The 26,190-nt window shown below is 45.9% G+C and overlaps 1 protein-coding gene across 1 annotated transcript; it reads right to left on the bottom strand.

Annotated features, from left to right (window-relative positions):
- Nucleotides 1–1,515: 1,515 nt before the first annotated feature.
- Nucleotides 1,516–7,478, bottom strand: LOC143283554 (growth hormone secretagogue receptor type 1-like). The gene is made up of 3 exons (XM_076589800.1): nucleotides 7,059–7,478; nucleotides 2,829–3,243; nucleotides 1,516–2,001 (listed from the first exon to the last, which is right to left on the bottom strand). Exons 1-3 carry the CDS (start codon nucleotides 7,373–7,375, stop codon nucleotides 1,516–1,518), a joined length of 1,218 nt encoding a protein of 405 aa, XP_076445915.1. The 5' UTR covers nucleotides 7,376–7,478.
- Between the last annotated feature and the right edge of the window lie 18,712 nt (nucleotides 7,479–26,190).

The raw sequence follows: 26,190 nt of genomic DNA, 5'->3' as shown, positions 1-26,190 counted from the left end.
TAATGCTAGGGGGGTTAATTTAATTTAAACTGATCTTTCTCATCTTAAACATTATATTTTGAAATTATACTCAATACATAAAAAGCTTGTGTTTTACTCTCAGCGCACAGGGCTTTCACTATGGTCACTCACCCAAGTGGTCTTTTTCGGAAAATACTCAAATCAATACCTACGAGTGGACTTTATAGATCTGTTGGCTGAGCCCTGAAGTTCATGGGCAAAAATCAATTGCGTACACATATTTATACATATTCAAAGTGCGTGCTCATATTCCTCGCGAACGCGAAGGACGTCATTTTGTTTCAAGTTGTTGACCTGCCCGTTCAATCCTATATTCAATCGACAGTACACGATAACATGTGATGGAAAGTTGAAGAAGGAAACTCTCTGTTGTTAAAAAGAAGCAACAAGGTCAAAGATCTTTTTCATTCCATGCTCCGTCATTGTGGAACAAATTACCAGGAAATATGTCACTGTCTCGCTGAATTTTTTTAAGTCTGCTCTGAAAACACATCTTTTCCATCTTCAGTAACAGCAGTTGTTTTTTGGTTGTTGTTGTTGTTTATTGGTTTCTTTTTGTGGTTTGTGTGTGTGTGTGTGTGTGTGTGTGTGTGTGTGTGTTTAATCTAGGTGTGGTCTGGTTTGGGATGCATGTTTTGTTGTGGAGAGGCTGTTTGACGTGTGTGTGTGTGTGTGTGTGTGTGTGTGCCGTGTTGGTGAGTGTCCGTCCGTTCGTTTCCCTGAGTGCTGTTGCAGGGATGCGTTTTCTGGGGGGCGTCATAGGTGGGTGGGTAGTTTCCGATGTTCAGTTGCGTGAGTTTTTCACGTGCTTCCGTGTGAGGGGGTGGGGGTGGAGGGGAGCATTGATGGGGAGGCGGGGAGTTGGGAATGAAATGTAAAGCACTTTGAGCAGTATTTCTGGAGAAAGGCGCTATATAAATGTCAACTACTACTACTACCACAACTACTGCTACTACTATATATATTCCCTGATAACCTCCATCATTCTGATTCCCTCGCATCTTTTAAATCTCGTCTCAAAACTCACCTTTTCCCTAAGCTATAAGTTCAATTGTGGCAGGTCCACTTCCTTTGCGTTTGCTGGGCTTGACTGTGTGTGTATACATATGTATGTTTACATAACTACATGCATGTATATGAATGTGTACTGTGTGCGCGTGTGTTTATGTAAGTTTTTGCCTGCCTGTGTGTGCGTATGTGTTAGGGTAGCTGTTAGATACACATGTATGTTAAAATGTATGTATGCAGTGTGTGTGTGTGTGTGTGTGTGTGTGTGTGTGTGTGTGTGTGTGTGTGTGTGTGTGTGTTGTCACATTTTGGTGTGTGTATGTAACATTGATGTAACGTTTTATGTTAACAAAAGCGTTTTTGTAAAGCACCTAGAGCAGACTTCTGGATAGTGTGCTATATAAGTATCCATTATTATTATCATTATTATATGATAAATTTTCCACGACCTACAGTGACATGTTTGCAGTCGCCAGTTTTCATCCATCACTTTCCACGACACATGCTGGTGGTAACGCTTTGCCGCGTAGTCGTCGTGTTTTCTCGCCGCCGACGAAACAGATCCAGGAAGGCCGTTCTGAACCGGCGCCCCGTCAGGCAGTACAGGTAGAAATTGACGCAGAAGTTGAGGTGTAACATCGTGTTGAACACCACCTGCAGAGCCCCCGAGATTATCACAGCCTCCAGGCCGCCGCCCAGAGCCGGGATGAAGCGGTCGAGGTTGTTGAAGAGCGTCACGGGAAGGGCGAGAACGATGTAGGACAAGGACACCACCATCGCCGTCACGGTGACGGACGACACCGCTTTGTGCCGCCCGCCTGTGGCGGCGGTGGGCTGTTGCACGTGCCTCTGGGTGGCCAGCCGCCCGCCAGCCGCCGTGACGTCGGAGCTCCTCCGGAGAGTGAAGACCAGCACAGAGTTGTTGACGAGCAGGCAGAGGAAGGGGCAGGAGGAGTACAGGATCAGCTCCACCTTTACAGTGTCATGCAATGCAATGTAATGCAATACAGTGCAATGCAGTACAACACAATTCAGTACAATGCAGTGCAGTACGTTTCGATACGATGCAATGCAGCACAATACAACAATACAACACAATACAATACAACGCAGTGCAATGCAATAAATACAATACAGCACAATACAGTTCAATACAATATAATGCAACGCAGTACAATACAGTATAATGGAAACAGTACAATATTATGCAATGAAATTCAATAAATACAATACAGCAAAATACAGTGTAATACAATGCAATGTAATGCAATACAATACACACTACAACACACACTACAATATGATGTGATACAGTACAGTACAGTGCAGTGCAATATAATACAATACAATCAATGCAGTGCAGTACGATATATACAGTACAATACAATACAATACATTACATCTTTGTCAGTCCGATTAGAAATGATGTGTGCAGTCAAAGTCTCGTCACTCACACCACAGTCTCTCAGCCCGCAGTCTAGTCTGACATGAATATGAACATGACAAAAAATACACTACAAGAACAGTGATTAAAGCACACTACAAGAACAGTGGTTAAAACACAAGAATAAGAACAGTGATAAAAACATACTACAAGGACAAGAACAGTGATTAAAACATACTACATAAAAAAGAACAGTGATTAAAACATACAACAAGAACAGTGATTAAAACATACTACAAGAACACTGATTAAAACATACTACAAGAACACTGATTAAAACATACTACAAGAACAAGAACACTGATTAAAACATACGACAAGAACACTGATTAAAACATACTACAAGAACAGTTACCTTGGACCACACCTCAGAGGAGAACACAGTGTAGTCCCACCGTACCACGTCACACATGGGTCCGCTGCGATACCTGACGACACCGACCCCATACAGGTAATGGAGGTTGATCAGGGAGAAGAAGACGACGATGGCGGCAATGACGTAGCGCGTGGTTCCGGCCGTGCACAGCACCCCCACGCGGTGCGGCCACACCACGGCCAAGGTCCTCTGAGAGGTCAAGGCCACCAGCAGCCAGCCCGAGCAGTAGAGGGCCGCGTTGGTGACGTACATGAACAGCTTGCACACAGCGTCGTGCGCCGCCAGCAGCGGAAACCCGCCGGGAAGGGAGACCAGCCAGTGGGGGACGATGCTGAACACGATGACGCAGCTGTCTGCCACAGCCAGGGCGAGGAGGTAGCTGTCCATCACCGACCTGTAGACAGGTAGGGAGGAAGGTGGCAGAACGGTTAAAACGCTCAGCTGCCAATATAGAGAGTCCGTGAGGGTGTGGCTTCGAATCCCACTCTCGCCCTTTCTCGCAAGTTTGACTGGAAAATCAGACTGGGCGTCTAGTCATTCGGATGAGACGATAAACGGAGGTCCCGTGTGCAGCACGCACTTGGCGATCTGAAAAAAAGAATCCATAACAACGAGAGTGTTGTTCTCTGGCAAAATTCTGTAGAAGAAATCCACTCCGATACGTACACAAATATACAAACATGATGCACTCAAGGCCTGACTAAGCGCGTTGGGTTGTGGTGCTGATCAGGCATCTGCCTAGCAGATGTGGTGTGGCGTATATGGATTTGTCCCAATGCGGTGACGCCTCCTAAAGAATCTTAAACTGAAACCTGTCACAGCACAAAACGACCGGAGTGGTGGAGTGATGGCCGAAAGGTAATGCGTCTGCATAGGGAGCGAAGAATCTGACTGCACTGGTTCGAATCCCGGCACAGTCGCCAGTATTTTCTCTCTCCCCACCCCCAACCCTCCTTCCACTACACCTTGAGTGGTGGTCTGGACGCTAGTCATTTGGATGAAACGATAAACCAAGGTCCCGTGTGCAGCACGCACTTGACGCACTGAAAAAGATCAAGAACCTGTGTCAACAAAAGGTTGCACTCTGGCAACATTATGTGGAAGAAATCCACTCTGACAGTACATATGCATGCACTCAAGGCCTGATCAAGTGCGTTGGTTTATGCTGCTGGTCAGACATCTGCCCAGCAGATGTGGTGTAGAGTATATGGAATTGTCCGAATGCAGTGACGCCTCCTAGAGGAGCTGAAACAGGAACTGAAACCACCCCTTCACACACACACACACACACACACACTCACACACACAACTACATCATATTTACTATCCACCCATATTCCAGTCAGAGGATGATAAAGGAAAGACCAATACAGCTATTTATATAAAAGAACATTTTGATGTTTCATGAGATCCAGCCTCCTATGTCTGACAATATAGATAATATCTATGCATGTGCAGTCAGGGTTAAGTTTAACCACACACACTCACACACACGTTTGACAGAAGCTGCATATTACATGTGGATGGGGCTGATGGCTAGATATTCAGGTAGATGGTTGTTGGTTGCATAATTCTTTTTATCACACTGGATTTGTTCGAGAGACAGGGCATTGACTGCTTTGGGGAAAAAGCTATTGGCGAAGCGATTGGTTTTCGTCCTTATACTTCTGTACCGTCGACCAGAGGGGAGCATTTCGAAAATCGCAAAAGCTGGATGTGATTCGTCCTGGCTGATTGATTTTGCTTTTTTTAAGTAGCTGCTTATAATATATGTCTTCTAGAGAAGGTAGATCAGCCCCGGTAATCTTGGTGGCAGTTTTTACGATTCTGTTAAGGGCTGCAACTTCTGCCTTGGAAATGTTTCCGTACCAAACAGTAATAGCAAAGGTTAGCACACTTTCAATGACTGTTCGGTAGAAATCAACTATGATTTCTTTTTTAATTCCGAACTTTTTGAGGCGCCGAAGAAAGTACAGGCGCTGTTGTGCTTTCTTAACAATTTTTTCCGTATTTTTCTCCCCTTTCAAACCGTTGGAAATGATCAGTCTGAGAAACTTAAAGTCGCTGATGATCTCTGCTTGCTTGTCTTTAATGACAAGTGGTAAGGGGTCAGATCTGGTCTTCCTGAAATCTAGAATTAATTCTTTGGTTTTTGATACATTGAGTTATAAGTTGTTTTGATCACACCAGCTGACAAGTTCATGTACTTCTTCCCTGTATTTTGACTCATCACTGTTCGTAATCAACCCTTCTGGAGTTGTATCGTCGGCAAACTTGACCATGGTGTTACATTCATTTTGAGTTGCACAGTCATGTGTGAATAGTGAGTACAACAGTGGGGATAGAACACATCCCTGTGGGATGCCTATGTTGAGAATGCATGTGGAGGAAGTGAGGTCACCAACTTTAACAACTTGCGGTCTGCATCTTAGAAAATTTAGGATCCATGCACAAATTGATTCAGGCAGCGAGAGGTCTTTCAGTTTAGAATATAGTTTTGATGGCACTATTGTGTTGAACGCAGAGATGTAGTCAATGAAAAGGATCCTGGCATAGCTGTTAGGATTTTCGAGATGTCTGAGGACATGGTAGAGACCTATGCTAATGGCATCTTCAACTGATCTGTTAGCTCTATAGGCGAACTGAAAGGGATCAAAAGATGGAGGAATGCAGGTTTTTAAGAATTGTAGAATCAAGCGTTCAAATGTTTTCACTATGACTGATGTTAAAGCTACGGGACGATAATCATTAAGACAACTTGGCTGTACTTTTTTTGGAACAGGAATGATTGTTGATTTCTTAAAGCAGTGAGGTATCACACAAGACTGAAGGGACATGTTAAATATGTCAGTTTTTGTTTTTCGGACAACACAGGGTAAGTAAACTTTTATGTCTTAGTTCGATTCTTTGATCGAAACCTTAATTGTGAATTTATTGATGTTATTCGCAAACGTAACTATCACTTGTCTTTATTTGGATGGCACTTAGAACATAGAATTAGATCTTGCTAGGGCAAACAGCCAGATCTTAATAGATCGTTGTGATGGTGGCGATCTGTTGTCTGTCCGTACTATGATTTCTGTCGTCGCTTGGAAGTATCCCTTTACGGTCTGTGTCACCTCATGTCGTCATGTGACCAGTATGTGTTCACATCTGGATGAGCATCATAGAGAATTTTTCACCTCTGTAAAGGTTTAAGCCATGTAGGATAGTGATGATTGTAAACGGGTAAACTGGTCATCAAATATTACAATAGGGATCAATATAGTTAATCATCGTAATTAAGTAACCATGACTATGTTCGTTATGGTTTGTTCCAGGTGTTTACGCAGAATTACACATATTTCTGGTGTCTTTCTGCCGATGTGGATTTCATCATCTTCTTCTGACCGAAAATTGTGTCTTCACTTCCGCGTTGGTGGGGCCCAGCGTCGTTGTGAAGTATAACAAGTAAAACGGTCGTTTGGTTTTTTCCCTTTCACACAGGCATGACCGGGAACTTCTCATCGTCACCGATTTGTGAGACTACATCAATCATCATCTGTGAACTCAAAAGTGAGTACGAAAATGCACAGAGGTGGTTGAAGCCCTTAAAACCTGAAACTAACTGGTCACACACATACCCCTAGACACTTTCCTTTCCCATTGAAGCCGTTAAAACCTGAAACTAACTGGTCACACACACACCCCTAGACACTTTCCTTCCCCATTGAAGCCGTTAAAACCTGAAACTAACTGGTCACACACACACCCCTAGACACTTTCCTTCCCCATTGAAGCCGTTAAAACCTGAAACTAACTGGTCACACACACATACCCCAAGACACTTTCCTTCCCCATTTAAAACCTGAAACTAACTGGTCACACACATACCCCTAGACACTTTTCTTCCCCTTTGAAGCCCTTAAAACCTGAAACTAACTGGTCACACACATACCCCTAGACACTTTCCTTCCCCATTGAAGCCGTTAAAACCTGAAACTAACTGGTCACACACATACCCCTAGACACTTTTCTTCCCCTTTGAAGCCCTTAAAACCTGAAACTAACTGGTCACACACATACCCCTAGACACTTTCCATTCCCATTAAAAGGCGGAGGCGTAAAGATCCACCCGTCGTTCGAAAATTGTGTGACACACACACAAACAGCCCACTCCCCGCACACAGACACCCACCCACACCACCCACCAACCCCTCCCTTCTGTACCTGTTGCCCTTGAAACAGTGGAGGACGATGAGGACGATCATGAGGTTCCCAAACAGCCCCAAGGGGACAAAGAACGACAGGAGGACCTGACGGGCCAGATGGACTCGCTTCGCCACAGCGAGCAGGTCGTTGATGCGGGAAAAGAAACCTCCCCAGTCCACCACCAGCCCAGAGGCTACGGTAGTGATGACGGTGGGCAGCAAGTCGCTTCTGTTCTCAGCCTCCTCCTCCTCGCCCCACGTCATTGTGAAGTGGTGGTTGCTGTTGTTGGTGGTGGTGGTCATCGCTGGAGGAGTGGTGGTAGTGTGCGCGTCCATGTGTGTTTGTTGCTGTTGTTGGTTGTTGGTTTTTAACCCTTTGACTGATGATGAACATTTACATTTATAGAAATGAGGTCAAGCGTTTGGAAGTGCACTTACTACGTTTTGTGTGTGTGTGTGTGTGTGTGTGTGTGTGTGTGTGTGTGTGTGTGTGTGTGTGTGTGCTTGTCAGTGGTGTCATTGATTTTGTCGAACAAAATATGAGACTAGAAGAAGTAGTGGTAGTAATAGTGCTAAGTGATAGGAGTACCTAAATAAATAAATAGATAGATAAATAAATAAACAAATAAATGAATGAACAGATGAATAAATAAATAAGTAAACGAATGAATGATTAAATAAATAAGTGAATGAATGAATAAATAAATTAAGAAATAACAATCCCAGAGGAAGAAACGTCAGAATACGGAGTGGTGGGTGACTGACATTCTGACCTCTGATCTCAATCTGATCTCAGTCAGGTGACAGCTATATCACTGACATCCTGACATCTGATCTCAGTGGGGTGACAGCTGTATCACTGACATCCTGACCTCTGATCTCAGTGGGGTGACAACTGTATCACTGACATCCTGACCTCTGATCTCAGTGGGGTGACAACTGTATCACTGACATCCTGACCTCTGATCTCAGTGGGGTGACAAGACAACTGTATCACTGACATCCTGACCTCTGATCTCAGTGGGGTGACAACTGTATCACTGACATCCTGACCTCTGATCTCAGTGGGGTGACAACTGTATCACTGACATCCTGACCTCTAATCTCAATCTGATCTCAGTGGGGTGTCAGCTGTATCACTGACATCCTGACCTCTGATCTCAGTGGGGTGACAGCTGTATCACTGACACCCTGACCTCTGATCTCAATCTGATCTCAGTGGGGTGACAGCTGTATCACTGACATCCTGACCTCTGATCTCAATCTGATCTCAGTGGGGTGACAGCTGTATCACTGACATCCTGACCTCTGATCTCAATCTGATCTCAGCGGGGTGACAGCTGTATCACTGACATCCTGACATCTGCTCTGATCTCAGTGGGGTGACAGCTATATCACTGACATCCTGACCTCTGATCTCAATCTGATCTCAGTGGGGTGACGGCTATATCACTGACATCCTGACCTCAAATCACAATCTGATCTCAGTGGGGTGACGTCTATATCACTGACATCCTGACCTCACATCACAATCTGATCTCAGTGGGGTGACAGCTATATCACTGACATCCTGACTTTTGATCTCAATCTGATCTCAGTGGAGTGACAGCTATATCACTGACATCCTGACTTCTGATCTCAATCTGATCTCAGTCAGGTGACAGCTATATCACTGATATCCTGACCTCTTATATCAGTCTGATCTCAGTGGGGTGATGGCTATATTACTGACATCCTGACCTCTGATCACAATCTGATCTCAGTGGGATGACAGCTATATCACTGACGAGCGTACACTTCAGCAGCAGCTAAGGTGTTAAAACGCATGAATTCAAGAAACGACACAAAGTAGAACATTCAATATACAAAGTCTTGAAAGAAGATATAAAGAGACATACAAACAATCTTAAGCTCATATCGTGCTTTTTCGCGTTAGGCACAAACTCGGTGGCGAAAGACAGTACACACAACATTCGATTATATATATATATATATATATATATATATATATATATATATATATATATATATATATATATATATATATATAAAGAAAAAAAGTCGAAGTGGAAATCAAAGTATAATACACCGAAAAGCGAACATTGCCTCAAGCGCAGTAGATTGGAGATAAGAGTCTGTTCGCCAGTCAGGAAGGTTTTATTGATGTCAGTTACATTAAAGGCAGGGAAGGATGGCCTGCGAACTTTGTCATTTTATTATACAGCGCTCAATGCGTTTTATTCGTTGGGAAAAAACCCAGAAGATCGAAGATGGGGAGATGTGAGTGGGCGATGATTATTTTGAGGGAGAGAATGGTGGTGGTGGTGGTGGTGGTGTGTGTTTGTGTGTGTGTGTGTGTGATAATGAGGGGGAGAATGTGTGTGTGTGTGTGTGTGTGTGTGTGTGTGTGTGTGTGTGTGTGTGTTAGTGAGAGAGAGATAATGAGGTAGAGAATGTGTGTGTGTGTGTGTGTATGTGTGTGTGTGTGTGTGTGTGTGTGTGTGTGTGTGTGTGTGAGTGCGCGCGCGTGTGTATATGTGTGTGTGCGTGTGAGTGTGAGTGAGAGAGAGATAATGAGATAGTGAATGTGTGTGTGTGAGAGAGAGAGCGCGTGCGCGCACACGCGCGCGTGTGTGTGTGAATGGGCGTTTTTGCGTGTTTGTGTGTGTGTTCATGTGTTCGTGTGTGTGTGAAAACGAAAGAAGAGAGAGAGAGAGAATCAACAATGAAAAGCTTTTTCCAACGCACAAGCATGTCGGTAAAATGTCATAGTGCACTGAAAATTCTTGGGTGAAAGAAATTGCTTTCAAGACTTTAAAAAGTATTGTTGATGAGGGAAAACAACTGAAAAAATATTGTGTTAGTAAAAAATAAAAGAGAGAAAAAAAGAAGGAATTATTGTTGTGTTTGTGGAAAAATGTGTGTCTGCCTGTGTACTTGCGTGTGTACATATGTATGTATGTATGTGTGTGTGTGTGTGTGCGTGTGTGTGTGTGCGTCTGCGTGCTCACCAGTGTGTTCAGTTTTTGTTTGTTTCAAAGTTACAGACTCGAACTCTTGTTTAAGCCCTGTAAACGCATATGTTGCTCGAGGAAATGAACAAAAATGACAAACAAAACAAAACAAAACAAAACGAAACAAAGGCCACAACACAAACGTTCATTATTACATAGGCTCCGCGCTACAGAAAGGACTGTATATCACACAAAGAAATAACATAGATGTTGCAACACGTGGATATGAATACTATATAAATACATTCTACTGCACAGGTTCGGACGTAGCCTGGTCAAAACCGCAAAAGCAGTCATGATGCTACTTCTTGTGAAGTTTCACTTATATACGTGTATGTGTCTGCGTGTTTGTATTCGCGGGCGCACGCGCGGGCGCGCGCGCGTGTGTGTGTGTGCATTGTTAAGCCGTATACCCACGATATTTGAATCATTGATCAGCTGTTTGGCCGCACGGGAATTTCTGAGTATACCTACTTTGTGGTATTGTCGATTAATAACTAGACTAGGTGTGGCGCAAATTGTACATAAAATATTTTCTGGTTGCATTTATCCCCGCGTAGTTCGCGCATGCATGTTTGAGTACATTTGTGTATGTACGTGTGCGCGCGCGTGTGCTTGTGTGCGGACGTGTGTGTGTGTGTGTGTGTGTGTGTGTGTGTGTGTGTGTGTCTGTGTCTGTGTGTCAGTATACGTGCGTGCCTGCGTGTTCCTGTAAACGTGTGTGTGCGTGTGTGCATGAGAGAGAAAGGTATTTGTGAGTTGGAGAGGGACTTGTGCCGGCAGAGCATCCACTTCACCAAGTTACACACTGCTATCCTCTCTGTACTTCATCAAGTTACACGTTGCTATCCTCTCTGTACTTCATCAAGTTACACGTTGCTATCCTCTCTGTACTTCATCAAGTTACACGTTGCTATCCTCTCTGTACTTCATCAAGTTACACACTGCTGTCCTCTCTGTACTTCATCAAGTTACACGTTGCTATCCTCTCTGTACTTCATCAAGTTACACGTTGCTATCCTCTCTGTACTTCATCAAGTTACACATTGCTATCCTCTCTGTACTTCATCAAGTTACACATTGCTATCCTCTCTGTTCGTACTTCATCAAGTTACACATTGCTATCCTCTCTGTTCGTACTTCATCAAGTTACACATTGCTATCCTCTCTGTTCGTACTTCATCAAGTTACACGTTGCTATCCTCTCTGTACTTCATCAAGTTACACGTTGCTATCCTCTCTGTACTTCATCAAGTTACACGTTGCTATCCTCTCTGTACTTCATCAAGTTACACGTTGCTATCCTCTCTGTTCGTTTATACAAATAAAAGTATGCATGAAATTATTGCTTTAATCAAAAAGCAAGCATGATCCTACACGCGCATGAGTGTCTGTGTCTGTGTTTATTTTTGTTGAGCACAAACATTAAATCAGGCGCAACCAGTGTGGGGTGGTCGCCTTAAGAAAAAAAAAAGAAAGAAAAAAAGTGTATCTATGTCGCGCAGTCTTCTTCTGTACGGCAAACTATCAGAGGGATCTAGGCCTCGAAGCCGCCCCCGACTAAGATTCAAAGACGCTTGCAAGCGGGATCTGAAAAGTACATGTATTGATGTGCTGTCCTGGGAAAGCCTTGTGGACACATGTGGACTCTGGAAATCTGCCATTCAGAGAGGGGTGAAACAAGCAGAGAGAAGCCGCATTGACTCCCTGAGGAGAAAAAGAGCCACACGCAAGTCAGATTCTGCAAACCAAGCAGCATCTACCCATATCTGTCCCACATGCAGTAGAAATTGCCACTCCAGCATCGGTCTACACAGCCACTGCAGGAAGTGCAACGCCCGGCAGTGACTTCATTTCCGGTTCAGCCATCGTCTCTCGAGACGTAAGGAGGCCGACGACCACAACGAGGAGTCTTCTTCTTCGTTGTCTCCATTCGTCAAGCGTCACTGTTATAACAGATAAATTTTTAGCAAGGTAGGGACGTTTTTAACGGACAAATTTGACCTCTGCGTTCAGAAACACGTGCTGGGCGTGTAACATTTTTTCCCAACCGACTTCACGTGCGCTGGTGTGTGACACGGTTAGCTTCGACTCACTTCAGGGCAAACGATGTGAGGGTGACAAGCAAGCTGTAGCATGAAGGAAGAGAGAACAGTGCTGCAAGGAATTATGAACATTTGGTTGCTACAATGTGTTCTGGAAAGATGTGCTCTTCTTCGGTAATGTCCTAGTTTTGGTTATTGGCAATATCCACGTATCTTCCTCTGTACTTTCAGTTTCCGTTCACAAGACGGAAAAAAACTTGTAAATTGCTTAAGAACATTGTGATATATACTCTTCATTTCTTTCCCTCCATTCTTTGACTGGCCTTCTTTACGTCTCTTGACAGGGGAAGAAATATAGAATATACATTACAATGTTATATAAACAAATTCACGACTTTTCAAATGGACGGAACTGAATGGAAAGAACACAGGGAAAGAAATGTGGATATTGCCTGGTTATTATCTTAAAATCATCGACCTGCTCTAACGGCGATTGTACTAGTGCACAGTTTAATATTACCAGTCGTAATCACTGCGCTCTGTTTCGAGGGTTATTCTGCTGAATTTCGGTACAGGTTCAGTTGCCGCGCGAAACTAATGTGAGCAATTAATAGCATAATATTCACAAGTTTTTCCCCCGACACGGAATGAGAAAGCGAGGACGTTCACTGTGTCAGTCACACAGAGGAGTGGAAGGGAAGAAATGTGGACGTGGCCCCGCTCTTTCCGTTGTTGCATGCAAAGGTAACAAAAAACATGGCGGGTTGAGTCAAGTGTCGGTTCCCGTTCATGATATGAGTTATTCCGTGTAATGTCCTGTTTTAGCGTCCTAGATTATTGTACCCGTTTAAAGGGAATTTTTCGCGTATTTTGCAATGGAGGCATATGAATAACACGAACCCGAACCAACACTTGTCTCAAGCCACCATTTTTGACTCATTTGTGTGAACAAAGTGAGTCTGTTTTAACCCGGTGTTCGGTTGTCTGTGTGTGTGTGTGTGTGTGTGTGTGTGTGTGTCCGTGTGTCTGTGTGTCCGTGGTAAACTTTAACATTGACATTTTCTCTGCAAATACTTTGTCAGTTGACACCAAATTTGGCATAAAAATAGGAAAAATTTAGTTCTTTCCAGTCATCTTGTTAATATTGCACCTCTGGGATGGGCACAAAAAAATAAAAAAAGAAGCCTAATTATATGCAAACTGCATTTACTGTTATATTTATATTTTTTGTATTCTCTAAACTTGGCACGTTGACCTCTTATTCTGACACAGCAACAAGAGGAGTCATTATCATTTTTTGTTCAAACAGGAACTTGTTTTGCTAAGCATGGAATTTTTATTTTTGGTGCAGATAGTAAAAAAAGGGAAATTACTCTGTAATTAATGCTAGGGGACTTAATTTATCACAAGTGAGTCTTGAAGGCCTTGCCTCTCTCGTTATTTATGTATTTTTTCCATTTGCATGGTTTGCGGGACCAAAAACGGAAAGAGTAATACGTGGCGTCATGTTAGTTTTGTGACTGAATTCGCAGTAAATGTAAAATTCACGAGTAAAGTAACGTTCAAGATAGTCGAAAACCGCTGAAAATGGGTTACAACACCTACTAATGCTAATATAGTTTCATCTGTGCATGATGATTGACGGTAAAATAGGTCCCAGAATTTAGGACTCTAAAATAGGACTTTTCCTGTCGTCATGCCTCAGCTCTTGATTAGAAGGGTGGACTCTACGCTATTCGTCGTTTTTCATATGCCTGCCATGAAAACCGCACTACAGTTTCTGTTGAAATAGGTCCCAGAATTTATGATACTAAAATAGGACATTACCTCCTTCCATCAAATGACCTGATGAACATCGACACATCTGCCAACAACTGACCCAGTCACTGCAGGTGGTGAGCCGATACATGAAGTTGACTCCATCAGCTATCTCGGCAGCATTGTTGATAAACAGGACAGCACTGACAAAGATTTCACTTCCAGAGTAGGCAAGTGTTTTGAATTGAAAAACTGGCCAAGCAACGTAACTCTGCGTTACTTTGAGTCTGCTACTGTGAACTTGTATATATAATTTTCTGTTCAACCTTTCTAATTGTTTTGACAACTTGCCAAGCAGCCTAACCTTGCCTGGGTTTATGCGGGATATACTGTCAGGTCATTAGATCTGCTACTGGTAACCTGTAATCCAGTACAACCTGTTCAGGGTCGGGTTGCCGACGACTAAACCGGCACTTCCACCGCTCCCTTCTGGGACTGGTGAGGCGGGTGGCTAGACACCCTTATGGAGATCCATAAAAGGGCATCGGCTCAGGAGAGCCACCGACGGCCATCTAGCTCCACTGTGCTGTGTGCATGCCACACGCAGTTGGCCCCCGGGGTGTGTCTACCCATGTATGCGAAGTCTGGATCTGGCAGAATCTGCGGAAGAAACCTATCGGTTCAACGGAGAGGAAGGCGGTTACAGCAACGCACTGTGGAGTGCAGAGAGCAAGATGAGACACCGAAAGGATATCTTGGTCATCCACTGCATCCGTGCTCATCCTCCAGTCGTCTCGACTTAGTCTTGCCACTGGAAATTGGTGGACCCGGACGAGAGAGTGAGGTCGACGTTGCGCAACTCCTCTTCACTTTAAACAAACTCATCGCGCAAGTCATCAGTCATCCAAAATGACCTTTCATCCTTCATCATTTCATCACCCCCAAGTCCTGTGGCGACAGGCGAGCGACGAAACGACAGGTGTGGGTACACTGGCAGTCGCAGCCGCAGACCTGCACGCAGGCGGCTCAGGCCATAGGGTCGTTCTTCGTCGACAGGAGCAGCGATGGAGCTCGGCAGCCGTCTGAGCGTCTGAGCAGCCCTCTTTAGGAATGCACTGCTCACCTCCCTGGCATGAGGAAGGGGCTAGAAAAGGTGCCCTAAAAATTGCCTGCTCCATATCACCCTGGCCAGCATACCGCGGCTGGCGGGGACCCTACATCAGCGGTCGAAACAAAGAGAAAGAAAAGAAAAAAACAAGGGTCGTTCCTCTCACCATTGGTGCTTGGAACATAAGGACTCTCCTGGACAGAGATAACGCGGACAGACCCCAAAGGAGAACAGCACTAGTTGCATCCGAACTCGCCAGATACAACATCGACATTGCAGCCTTGAGTGAGACTCGGCTTGCAGGCGAAGGCGAGCTCTGTGAACGGGGATCTGGTTACACCTTCTTCTGGAGTGGACGAGGAAGCGAAGAGCGACGTGAGGCTGGCATTGGTTTTGCAGTAAAAACAGCACTTGTCAGCAAGCTAGCTGGAATCCCAAAGGGAGTCAACGATAGGCTTATGACCATGAAACTCCCACTGGCATCTGGCCAGAAGCACCTCACCATTGTCAGTGCCTACGCCCCAACCATGACCAACCCGGATGAAGTGAAGGCGAAGTTCTACGAGGACCTTCACTCTGTCATTGCTGCCATCCCTAAAGCAGACAAGCTCATCATTCTTGGGGACTTCAATGCTAGAGTTGGCTCTGACTACATCTCCTGGGATGGAGTGATTGGAAAGCACGGTGTGGGCCACTGCAACCCAAATGGATTGCTTTTGCTTCAGACCTGTGCAGAGCACGAACTGCTGATAACCAACACAGTTTTCTGCCTCCCTACCCGTAACAGGACGTCATGGATGCACCCTCGCTCAAAGCATTGGCATCTCATCGATTATGTCATCGTCTGGAAAAGGGATAGGCAAGATGTACGTGTAACAAAGACCATGTGCGGCGCCGAGTGTTGGACAGACCATCGCCTTGTAGTTTCGAAGCTGAATATTCGAATCCAACCCAAGAGACGCCCCCAAGGCCAGAAGGCTCCAAAACGGCTCAACATCGCTAAGCTGAAAAGCATCACCATCAAACAGTCCTTTGTGGAGCTGCTGGAAGATCGTCTGGAATCCGCCTCTCTGGACAACCAGAATGTGGAGTCTGACTGGAGGACCCTGCGTGAGCTGATCTATAGTACAGCTTCAGAGACCCTGGGACCCATGACCAGAAAGCACAAAGACTGGTTTGATGAAAACTGTGATGAAATCAAGCAGCTTCTGGATGAGAAACGCCGTCTGCATCAAGCCCACCTGAGCAACCCAAAGTCCACATCAAAAAAGGATGCATACAATGACATCCGCAGGACTGTTCAGCAAAAGTTACGCCAGATGCAGGATAAGTGGCTGAGTGACAAAGCTGATGAGATCCAGGGATATGCTGACAGGCACGATATGAAGAGGTTCTATGATGCCTTAAAAGAAGTCTACGGCCCCACATCCTCAGGATCATCCCCCCTCTTCAGTGCAGATGGGAATACCTTGATCACTGAGAAGGAGAACATTCTCGAACGATGGGCTGAGCACTTCAGCAGTGTCTTAAATCGCCCTTCCTCCATAAATGATGAAGCCATAGACCGTCTCCCACAAGTCCCCACCAACGAAGCACTGGATGATCCGCCAACACTTCTTGAGACCCAGAAAGCAATCCGTCTGCTATCCAGTGGCAAAGCACCTGGCTCAGACTCCATACCAGCAGAGGTCTACAAGGATGGAGGCACTGTGCTGACTGAGAAGCTTCATCAGCTGTACTCTCATGTGGAAAGAAGAGACGATCCCACAGGATTTCAAAGATGCATCTATCATTCACTTGTACAAGCGAAAGGGGAACCGGCAAGCCTGTGATAACCATCGGGGCATTTCCTTGCTCTCCATCGCAGGCAAGATACTTGCCAGGATCCTACTTAACCGCCTCACAGCACACCTTGACCAAGGTCATTTGCCTGAGAGCCAATGTGGATTCCGGAAAGAGCGCGGAACCACTGACATGGTGTTTGCTGCAAGGCAGCTGCAAGAGAAATGTCAGGAGCAAAATGCTGATCTGTTCTCCACCTATGTCGACCTCACTAAGGCCTTCGACACCGTGAGTAGAGAGGGACTGTGGAAGATCATGGCCAAGTACGGATGCCCTCGGAAATTTATTTCCTTGGTCAGCCAATTCCATGAAGGCATGCAGGCTCGAGTCCAGGACAATGGTGAAACATCTGCTCCTTTTGCGGTCACAAATGGTGTCAAGCAAGGCTGCGTCCTGGCTCCAACGCTGTTCAGCCTCATGTTCTCTGCAATGCTTACTGATGCCTTCAGAGATGGCGATGTTGGAATCGGCCTAAAGTACCGAACAGATGGCAAGCTGTTTAACCTCAGAAGGCTTCAAGCAAAAACGAAGGTCATGACAGACATCATCAGAGACTTTTTGTTTGCTGATGATTGTGCCCTCAACGCTGGATCTGAAGCTGACATGCAACTCAGCGTCGACAAGTTTGCCACTGCCAGCAGGAACTTCGGCCTTACCATCAGCACGAGGAAAACTGAAGTTCTCCATCAGCCAGCCCCAGGGAAACCCTACGTTGAGCCCAACATCACAGTCAACGGTCAGAGACTCAGTGCGGTGGAGCGGTTCACATACCTTGGCAGCACACTGTCACGAAATGTGACAATCGACGATGAAGTGAACGTCAGGATTGCAAGAGCAAGCGCAGCTTTTGGTAGACTCAATGCAAATGTCTGGAACAGAAGAGGCATTAGTCTTGAGACCAAACTAAAGGTCTACAGAGCAGTAGTTCTCCCCACACTACTGTACGCCTGCGAAACTTGGACAGTGTACCAACAACATGCCAAGAAGCTGAACCACTTCCACACAACATGCCTCAGGAAGCTACTGAACATCAAGTGGCAAGACAAGACCCCTGACACAGAGGTGCTCGCAAAAGCCACCCTTCCCAGCATCTTCACCATCCTGATGCAGTCCCAGCTTCGCTGGGCTGGACACGTGGCGCGCATGCCAGACCATCGGCTGCCCAAAAGGCTCTTCTATGGCGAGCTGCAACAAGGGAAGAGATCACACGGAGGTCAGAAGAAGCGCTTCAGAGATACTCTGAAAGTCTCTCTGAAAGCGTTTGATATCAACCCTGACTCCTGGGAGGAATCTGCAGTGGACCGTGACAAATGGCGCGCTGCTGTGCACAAAGGCGCCAGGTTGTGCGAGGCCAACAGGACTGCTGCAGCTGTTGAGAAGAGGCAGGCCAGAAAGTCACGGGCAAACAAGCTCCCTGACAATGATATGCCTGTTTTTGTCTGCCCCAACTGTCAGCGAACATTTCGTGCGCAGATTGGACTATTCAGCCATCTGCGCACTCACAGATAGATTCATGAGCATCCTTCCCCCCACCCCACCACCACCCTCCCCCCATCCCCCATCCCCCATCTGGATGACAACGATGGTCATCATCGATCTCGATGGACACACCACCACCACCACCACCACCACTGTGAACCTGTTCTTTCTGTTCAACATTTCAAGTGTTTGAAAGTGACAAAGCAACTAATTCACTATCTTTAACTCTCCCGCCAAAATGGATCTGTCTTACATCAGACTGGACAGAAAATTCTGAATGACAGCACGTGCTACCTGAGCAGAGGTCTACCAGCACATTCAGCAGTTGGGGCTGTGCCGTAAGCCCTGCATGGTTGTCCGCTGTAGACTGGGGCAGATGCGGCGTCCGTATCCTCCCACAGCGTCAGAGCAGCCCTTTTTAGGGACAGCACTGCTCTCCCCACACGGGGAAGGGGAGATAAAGGGATCCCTAAACAAAGCCTTCATCACCTAGTACCTAGTGGGAAAACGCACCTACTTGGACATTCAACACTAACGGTCGAAAACAACAGAAGAAAAGAACCAGGAGTCATGCCCTGGAATGTTTGTACCCTTTTGGACAGAGACGACAGACCAGAAAGGCACACAGCGCTCATTGCTAGAATGCTTGATCGCTGCCAGGTGGACATAGCAGCCCTGAGCGAAACCAGGTTTGCCCGTGAAACCCACCACCTACTCCATTGGGAAGCCAGAAGGCATCCCAAAAACCTCAGGCGTGGGTTTTGCCATACAAACCAAACTTGCACAACAGCTTGACAGCCTTCCACGTGGGATAAACTATAGGCTGATGACCCTGCATCTGAAGCTGTCTGAGGATCGCTTCGCCACAGTCATCAGCTGCTATGCCCCAATGATGACCAACCCTGATGACATCAAAGAAGCCTTCCACGAGGAGCTCAACCGCACCATTTCAGCGGTAGACAGAAAGAACAGGCTGGTCATCCTTGGGGATTTCAATGCCCGCGTCGGCGTGGACTTCTCCTCGTGGCCAAAAGTCCTAGGACAGCACGGCACTGGCAAGTGCAACTCCAACGGACTGCTTTTGCTCCCGCTCTGTGCGCAGCATGGACTGACCATCACCAACACCCTCTTCCAACAAGCGGACAAATACAAGAACACATGGATGCACCCCTGCTCCAAGCAGTGGCACATGCTGGACTATGTGATTGTCCGGCAGAGGGACAGAGGTGATGTTTCCATTACACACTGCATGAGAGGAGCAGTCTGTTGGTCGGACCATCGCCTGGTACGCAGCAAGATGAATGTCAGACTTGCACGCAAGCTCCAACCAGCCAGGCAGAAACCCCCTAGGAAGCTGAACATCCACCGCCTCCCTATCACCAAGGACGTGCTGCAGCAGCAAATCCAAGCAGCTCTCCAAGAAATTCCTGCATCGACTGATGTAGAAGAGGTATGGAGCACCTTTAGAGATGCTGCGTACACAGCAGCAGCTGGCACACTCGGCTTTGTACAGAGGAGCCACCAAGCAAAAATGACTCTGGAATCTCCAAGCTCCTGAACACACTGCATGTACGGCATCAGGATCACATTTCTGATAAAGACTGCCAGTACTTGGAAACCAAGCATCTCGTACAGAAGAGGCTGCGTGAGATGAAGAACACCTGGTGGGAGAGAAAGTCCGAAGAGCTTCAGTCCGCTGCTGATGCTCACGACACGAAGACCTTCCATGAAGGTCTCTGAGCTGTGTATGGGCCGAGAGTCACAGGATCATCCCCTGTCCGAGCCTTGGACCAGACCACCCTCCTGACAGACAAGAAAGACATCCTTGCCCGCTGGGCAGAGCAATTCAACACCCTCCTCAACAGGGACTCGTCCGTATCTGACGAGGTAATTGCAGCCCTCCCACAGCTACCAGTCAGTGACTCACTAGCTGCCCCTCCCACCAAGGCCGAGACCCTGAAGGCCCTGAAGCTGACAACGTCAGGAAAAGCACCAGGAGCGGACGGAATCCAGGCTGACATCTACAAGTATGGAGGCGAGGAGCTGACCGCCCTGTTCCAGTCTATCTGGGAGAGAGGGGACGTCCCCCAGGATTTCAAGGGTGCTTCAATCGTTCACATTTACAAACGGAAGGGAGACAAAACATCCTGCGATAACCACCGTGGAATCTCTCTCCTCTGCATCGCTGACAAGATCTTCGCCTGCATCATACTGAACAGACTGGTTGACCATGTCTCCAACACAGTCATCCCTGAAGCACAGTGCGGCTTCCGCTCAGGCAGGGGAACATGTGACATGGTGTTTGCCGTACGTCAGATGCAAGAGAAGCGCCGTGAGCAGAACAAGGAGCTCCACATGGTTTTTGTAGACCTGACTATGGACTTCGACATGGTGAACCGCCGTGGTCTGTGGAAGATCCTCCTAAAGTTTGGCTGCCCAGAGAGCCTAATCCAGCTGATTGCGTCATTCCACGATGGCATGCAGGCGAGAGTACAGGAAAACACTGACATGTCAGATCTGTTCCCGGTGGTAAATGAGTGAAGCAGGGCTGCGTCCTGGCACCCACACTGTTCTCCGTTCTCTTCTCTGCCATGCTGATTTACGCCTTCCAAGACTGTGACCGGGGCATCTACATTCAGTTTCGCACAGATGGCAAACTTTTCAACTTTCGGCGACTCCATGCCAGGTCCAGGGTGTTTTAGGCACTGTTGAGAGAGTTCCTCTTCGCTGATGACTATGCGCTTGCTGAACACACCCATGAGGACATGCAGTGTTATGTACAGGTTCTCAACCTCCTGCAGGCGCTTTGGACACCATTAGCCTCAGCAAGACCGAGTCCTTGCATCAACCAGGTAGCTCGCAGAACGCCAGTACCTCCCCCCCTCGCCCCCCCACACACACCTGCAATCAAGATCGATGACACAGAGATCAAGTCAGTCAAGTTTTGCTACCTGGGCAGTACTCTATGCAGCAATGGAACCCTTGATGCAGAAGTGACGCTACGCATCGCCAAGGCCAGCTGTGCCTTTGGCAGATTCAACAACAGGCTGTGGAACAACAAAGGCATCAGGCTCAGCACCAAAATCAAAACAGCTGTTGGGCTGACCACATTGTTGTACCGCTGTGAAACATGGACGACGTATCGCCGTCACGTTCAACAACTTGAGCAGTTTCACCAGAGATGCCTACGAAAGATCCTCGGCATAAAGTGGCAAGACAGGGTCTCCAACCTCCAGGTCCTAGACAGGAGCGACCTGCCCAGCATCGAAAGCCTGCTGATCCAGTGCCAGCTACGCTGGACAGGACACGTTGTCCACATGACATAGCAGGGTCCCGAAGATGCTCTTGTATGGCCAGCTGAAGGAAGGCCACCGCGAACTTGGAAGACCCTGCAAGCGCTTCAAGGATACATTGAAGACAAACCTCAAAGCCTGTGACATAGACATCGCTTCCTGGGAAACTGATGCCCTTGACCGCTCTCGCTGGAGGATGCTGTGCTCTAGTGGCATAAAGACGTTTGAAAACAAGAGAACGGTGGCCATTAAGGACAAGCGTGAGCGAAGGAAGTAGGGCTCAATTTCTGGAGACGTTTTCCCTTGAAACACCAGTGGGAAGTGCTGCGCATCCAGAATCGGCCTCTTCTCCCATATGAGGACACACACCGACAGATAAGCCTTCCTGCCTTCTCATCCGTCGTTCCGACGGGAGACTCCATCAAGACTGCACTTAAAACTCACCTGTTTTCTTCTTCCTAATAGTCCACTCCACGATCCCTGCTACTCCCACTGCAGCCTGTACCAACTCGGTGTGGGAACCTGAGATGTAAATATTTGCACATAACTTTTTTCCATTTTCCCTCTCTTTTGACAGTTTTGTTTAGCCGTACAGCAGGTCTTGAAATGTGTGTGTGTGTGTGTGTGTGTGTGTGTGTGCGCGCGCTCTTACATTTTTTCCCGTGCGCTTAGAGTTGATTTCATCAAGATTTTGCGCCTTATGAATACCTTAATTATTATTATTATCAGCCTTCCTCACCCTCAAGAACATCTGGTCCTCCAAAGTAATAGCCACAACAACGAAAATACGCATCTTCAATTCCAACGTGAGTCCATCCTTCTCTACAGATCAGAGACGTGGAGAATGACCAAAAGGATGCTACAGAAGATCCAGACTTTTATCAACAGTTATCTGAGGCGCATTTTTAAGATCCATTGGCCAGTCAAAATTAGAAACGAGGACCTGTGACAAAGAGGGGGACAGGAACCAGTGTGAGAAACAGACCCTGAGACCAAAGTGGGGATGGACTGGCCATACTTGCGGAAATCACCATCCAGCACTACACGCCAGGCCCTGACCCGGAACCCCCAGAGGGAGAAGGAAGAGAGGACGGCCCAAGAACAGCTGGAGGCGGGACATTGAAGCAGAACTGAAGAGGCTGGGATCCAGCTGGAGGGATGCAGAAAGGACAGCCCCGAGTCGAGTTCGGTGGAAAAACGTCGTTTATGGTCTGTGCTCCACAGGGAGCGAAGGGCCTAATTGAGGGTGGGGTGGGGCGGGGTGGGAGCATGCTGAAATGTTAATTTTTAACTCTCTCCATACGAACGGCGAAAGAGACGACGTTAACAGCGTTTCACCCCAGTTACCATCATCAAAATATTGCAAGCGGAAGGCTCTTATACTGAAGAGGTGAATGTTGACAAAGAATACCACAATTCTGACGACAGAAGCTAAAGGTTGGGTCATTCAGACACCCACTGGACATCCGAGGGGTCTGAGTAGAGGAGAAGAGGACTGGCCGTACTGAGTTAAACAAGCAGCGATGTATGCAGTCAGTGTACTGATCATCACTAATAAACAGCGATGTATGCAGTCAGTGTACTGATTATCACTCATAAACAGCGATGTATGCAGTCAGTGTACTGATCATCACTCATAAACAGCGATGTATGCAGTCAGTGTACTGATCATCACTCATAAACAGCGATGTATGCAGTCAGTGTACTGATCATCACTCATAAACAGCGATGTATGCAGTCAGTGTACTGATCATCACTCATAAACAGCGATGTATACAGTCAGTGTACTGATCATCACTCATAAACAGCGATGTATGCAGTCAGTGTACTAATCATCACTCATAAACAGCGATGTATACAGTGTACTGATCATCACTCATAAACAGCGATGTATGCAGTCAGTGTACTGATCATCACTCATAAACAGCGATGTATGCAGTCAGTGTACTGATCATCCCTCATAAACAGCGATGTATGCAGTCAGTGTACTGATCATCACTCATAAACAGCGATGTATGCAGTCAGTGTACTGATTATCACTCATAAACAGCGATGTATGCAGTCAGTGTACTGATCATCACTCATAAACAGCGATGTATGCAGTCAGTGTACTGATCATCACTCATAAACAGCGATGTATGCAGTCAGTGTACTGATCATCACTCATAAACAGCGATGTATGCAGTCAGTGTACTGATCATCACTCATAAACAGCGATGTATACAGACAGTGTACTGATCATCACTCATAAACAGCGATGTATACAGTCAGTGTACTGATCATCACTCATAGACAGCGATGTATACAGTGTACTGATCATCACTCATAAACAGTGATGTATGCAGTCAGTGTACTGATCATCACTCATAAACAGCGATGTATGCAGTCAGTGTACTGATCATCACTCATAAACAGCGATGTATACAGTGTACTGATCATCACTCATAAACAGCGATGTATACAGACAGTGTACTGATCATCACTCATAAACAGCGATGTATGCAGTCAGTGTACTGATCATCACTCATAAACAGCGATGTATACAGTGTACTGATCATCACTCATAAACAGCGATGTATGCAGTCAGTGTACTGATCATCACTCATAAACAGCGATGTATACAGTGTACTGATCATCACTCATAAACAGCGATGTATGCAGTCAGTGTACTGATCATCACTCATAATCAGCAGTACATTTTTGTATGTGCGCTTCCTTTTTTCTTTTCTTTCTTTCTTTTTTTGTAAAGCTCGTCTGGTTTGGTCTCTGACCGAACACAGTCGATATGTAATAATGATAATAATGGAGAATTTTACTCGTCAGGCGAAAATTAGTTTGGATTGACATTTTTCGATTTCTCATGATGATGATGATGATGATTTAAAAAAAAAGTATTTCTTCTTTTTGTGTGCGTTGAAATCCCGTTATGACATTTACAAGGATTTTACTCCCTCTTCAAGGAAAGTGTCAATACCAGCTTCTGTCTCGCTCACCCTCTCTCTATATATATATGCATAGATAGATATACCCATGATACATCTAACCTTCAGTTCACGGTTAAAAACCTGGACAGTATGCATGATGCACGCGCGCGCGCGCACACACACACACACACACACACACACACTGATAACACACACACACACACACACACACACTGAACAACACACACACACACACACACACACACTGAACAACACACACTTCCCCCCATCCCCACACACCAACCTGACGGAGTCTCCCATCAACGTGGCAAAACAAGGACTCTGGCGACGAATGTTGAGTTCTTTCACGCGTCGCTGCAGAAAAGAATTTGTGTTGGTCGCCGATCTCCTTGGAACTAAGGGATCAGAGCGTGTGTGTGTGTGTGTCGCCAGAGCATTAGTGTCCTGACACTTAACATGGGGCTGCCTGCTGAACCTTTCTTTCTTGTTTGATTGCACACGCGCGCGCGCACGCACACACGCATACACACACGCGCGCGCGCACACATGCACACACACACATTTCCTCCTTTCCCCGAATTTTTTGTTGATCCCACAATTGCATGCGATGTTGCGAGCGTATGCGCTTTGTGTGTGTGTGTGTGAAAAATATTCTGGGAAAATATATTTGATATTACTTGACTTATATCGAAATGGTATTTATTCTTCAAAATGGATGAGTTGTATCAGACAAATTTCAATAGAAGCAGGGTACGACTGTGTTTGGGATGGTCAATTCTTCTTGGAGAGGGAATCTTTCTGCAAGAATGTCAACATTGCTTTGAGAGATAGTTTTCAAAATCTATGGAGACATGCTCTAGAGGCGAGTAGTAAATATTTGTTTTATCGAAATTTCAAAAGTGGATTTGGTAGAGAAAAATATATGTCAAATGCCTGATAATTATGTTATCAGCTTCTTCAGATTTCGAAGTAGTAATCGTAAGCTGGAAATAGAAACAGGGAGACACAAAGGCATACTACGAGAGTTATGGTTTTGTAAGGTTTGTAACGTCTGTGATTGGAGATGAGTTTCATTTTATAATGGAATGTCCCAATTATGATCAGTTACGAAATAGATATGTTCCTAAAAAATATTTGTCTCCAAAATCGGTTTTTAATTTTTTGTAATATGCTCAAAGGAGGCAAAAAAGTCATTTTAGCTGTAAGAAAGATAATTAGATTTGCAAATGTTGCCTAGTTATACTTTTGGAGTTAAAAGACATTCGTGTTTTCTCAACTTTTATGTGACATTGTTGTGTATTTGGAAATGTTTGTCCTGGGCACGAAAAGATTATTTTGCAGTAATCCTCCATACTCCAATGGGAGTGAAAGGATAATTAAAACATGAAACTTGAAACTAAAGACCTGACTCAGCGAGTTGGGTAATGCTGCTGGTCAGGCATCTGCCAAGCAGGTGTGATTTGTCTGATCACAGTGATGCCTTCTTGAGAAAGTGAAGCTGTGTAGTGTGAGGTGGTGGTTGGTGTGAAGTGAATGGAAGTGTCCGACACTTTGTCCAAGTTATCATGTTTACACTGAATAGGCTGATATCATGTTCTCATGCACACACACACACACACACATTCACCACCTCATGCAAGCACTAACGCACACATTTGTTCAATATC

Source organism: Babylonia areolata, chromosome 6 (genome assembly GCF_041734735.1).
Source record: "Babylonia areolata isolate BAREFJ2019XMU chromosome 6, ASM4173473v1, whole genome shotgun sequence".
In the NCBI taxonomy this organism is placed as follows: Eukaryota; Metazoa; Mollusca; class Gastropoda; order Neogastropoda; family Buccinidae; genus Babylonia; species Babylonia areolata.
Note: the sequence above shows the minus strand (reverse complement) of the source record. Positions and strands in the feature narration are given on the sequence as shown.

Coding starts and splice junctions, on each gene's coding strand:
- LOC143283554 (XM_076589800.1), bottom strand. CDS start 7,375: ATGGACGCGCACACTACCACCACTCCTCCAGCGATGACCACCACCACC. Junction 3,244..7,058: donor CACTGTTTCAAGGGCAACAG/GTACAGAAGGGA, acceptor ACCTGTCTACAG/GTCGGTGATGGACAGCTACC. Junction 2,002..2,828: donor CCTCTGAGGTGTGGTCCAAG/GTAACTGTTCTT, acceptor GACACTGTAAAG/GTGGAGCTGATCCTGTACTC.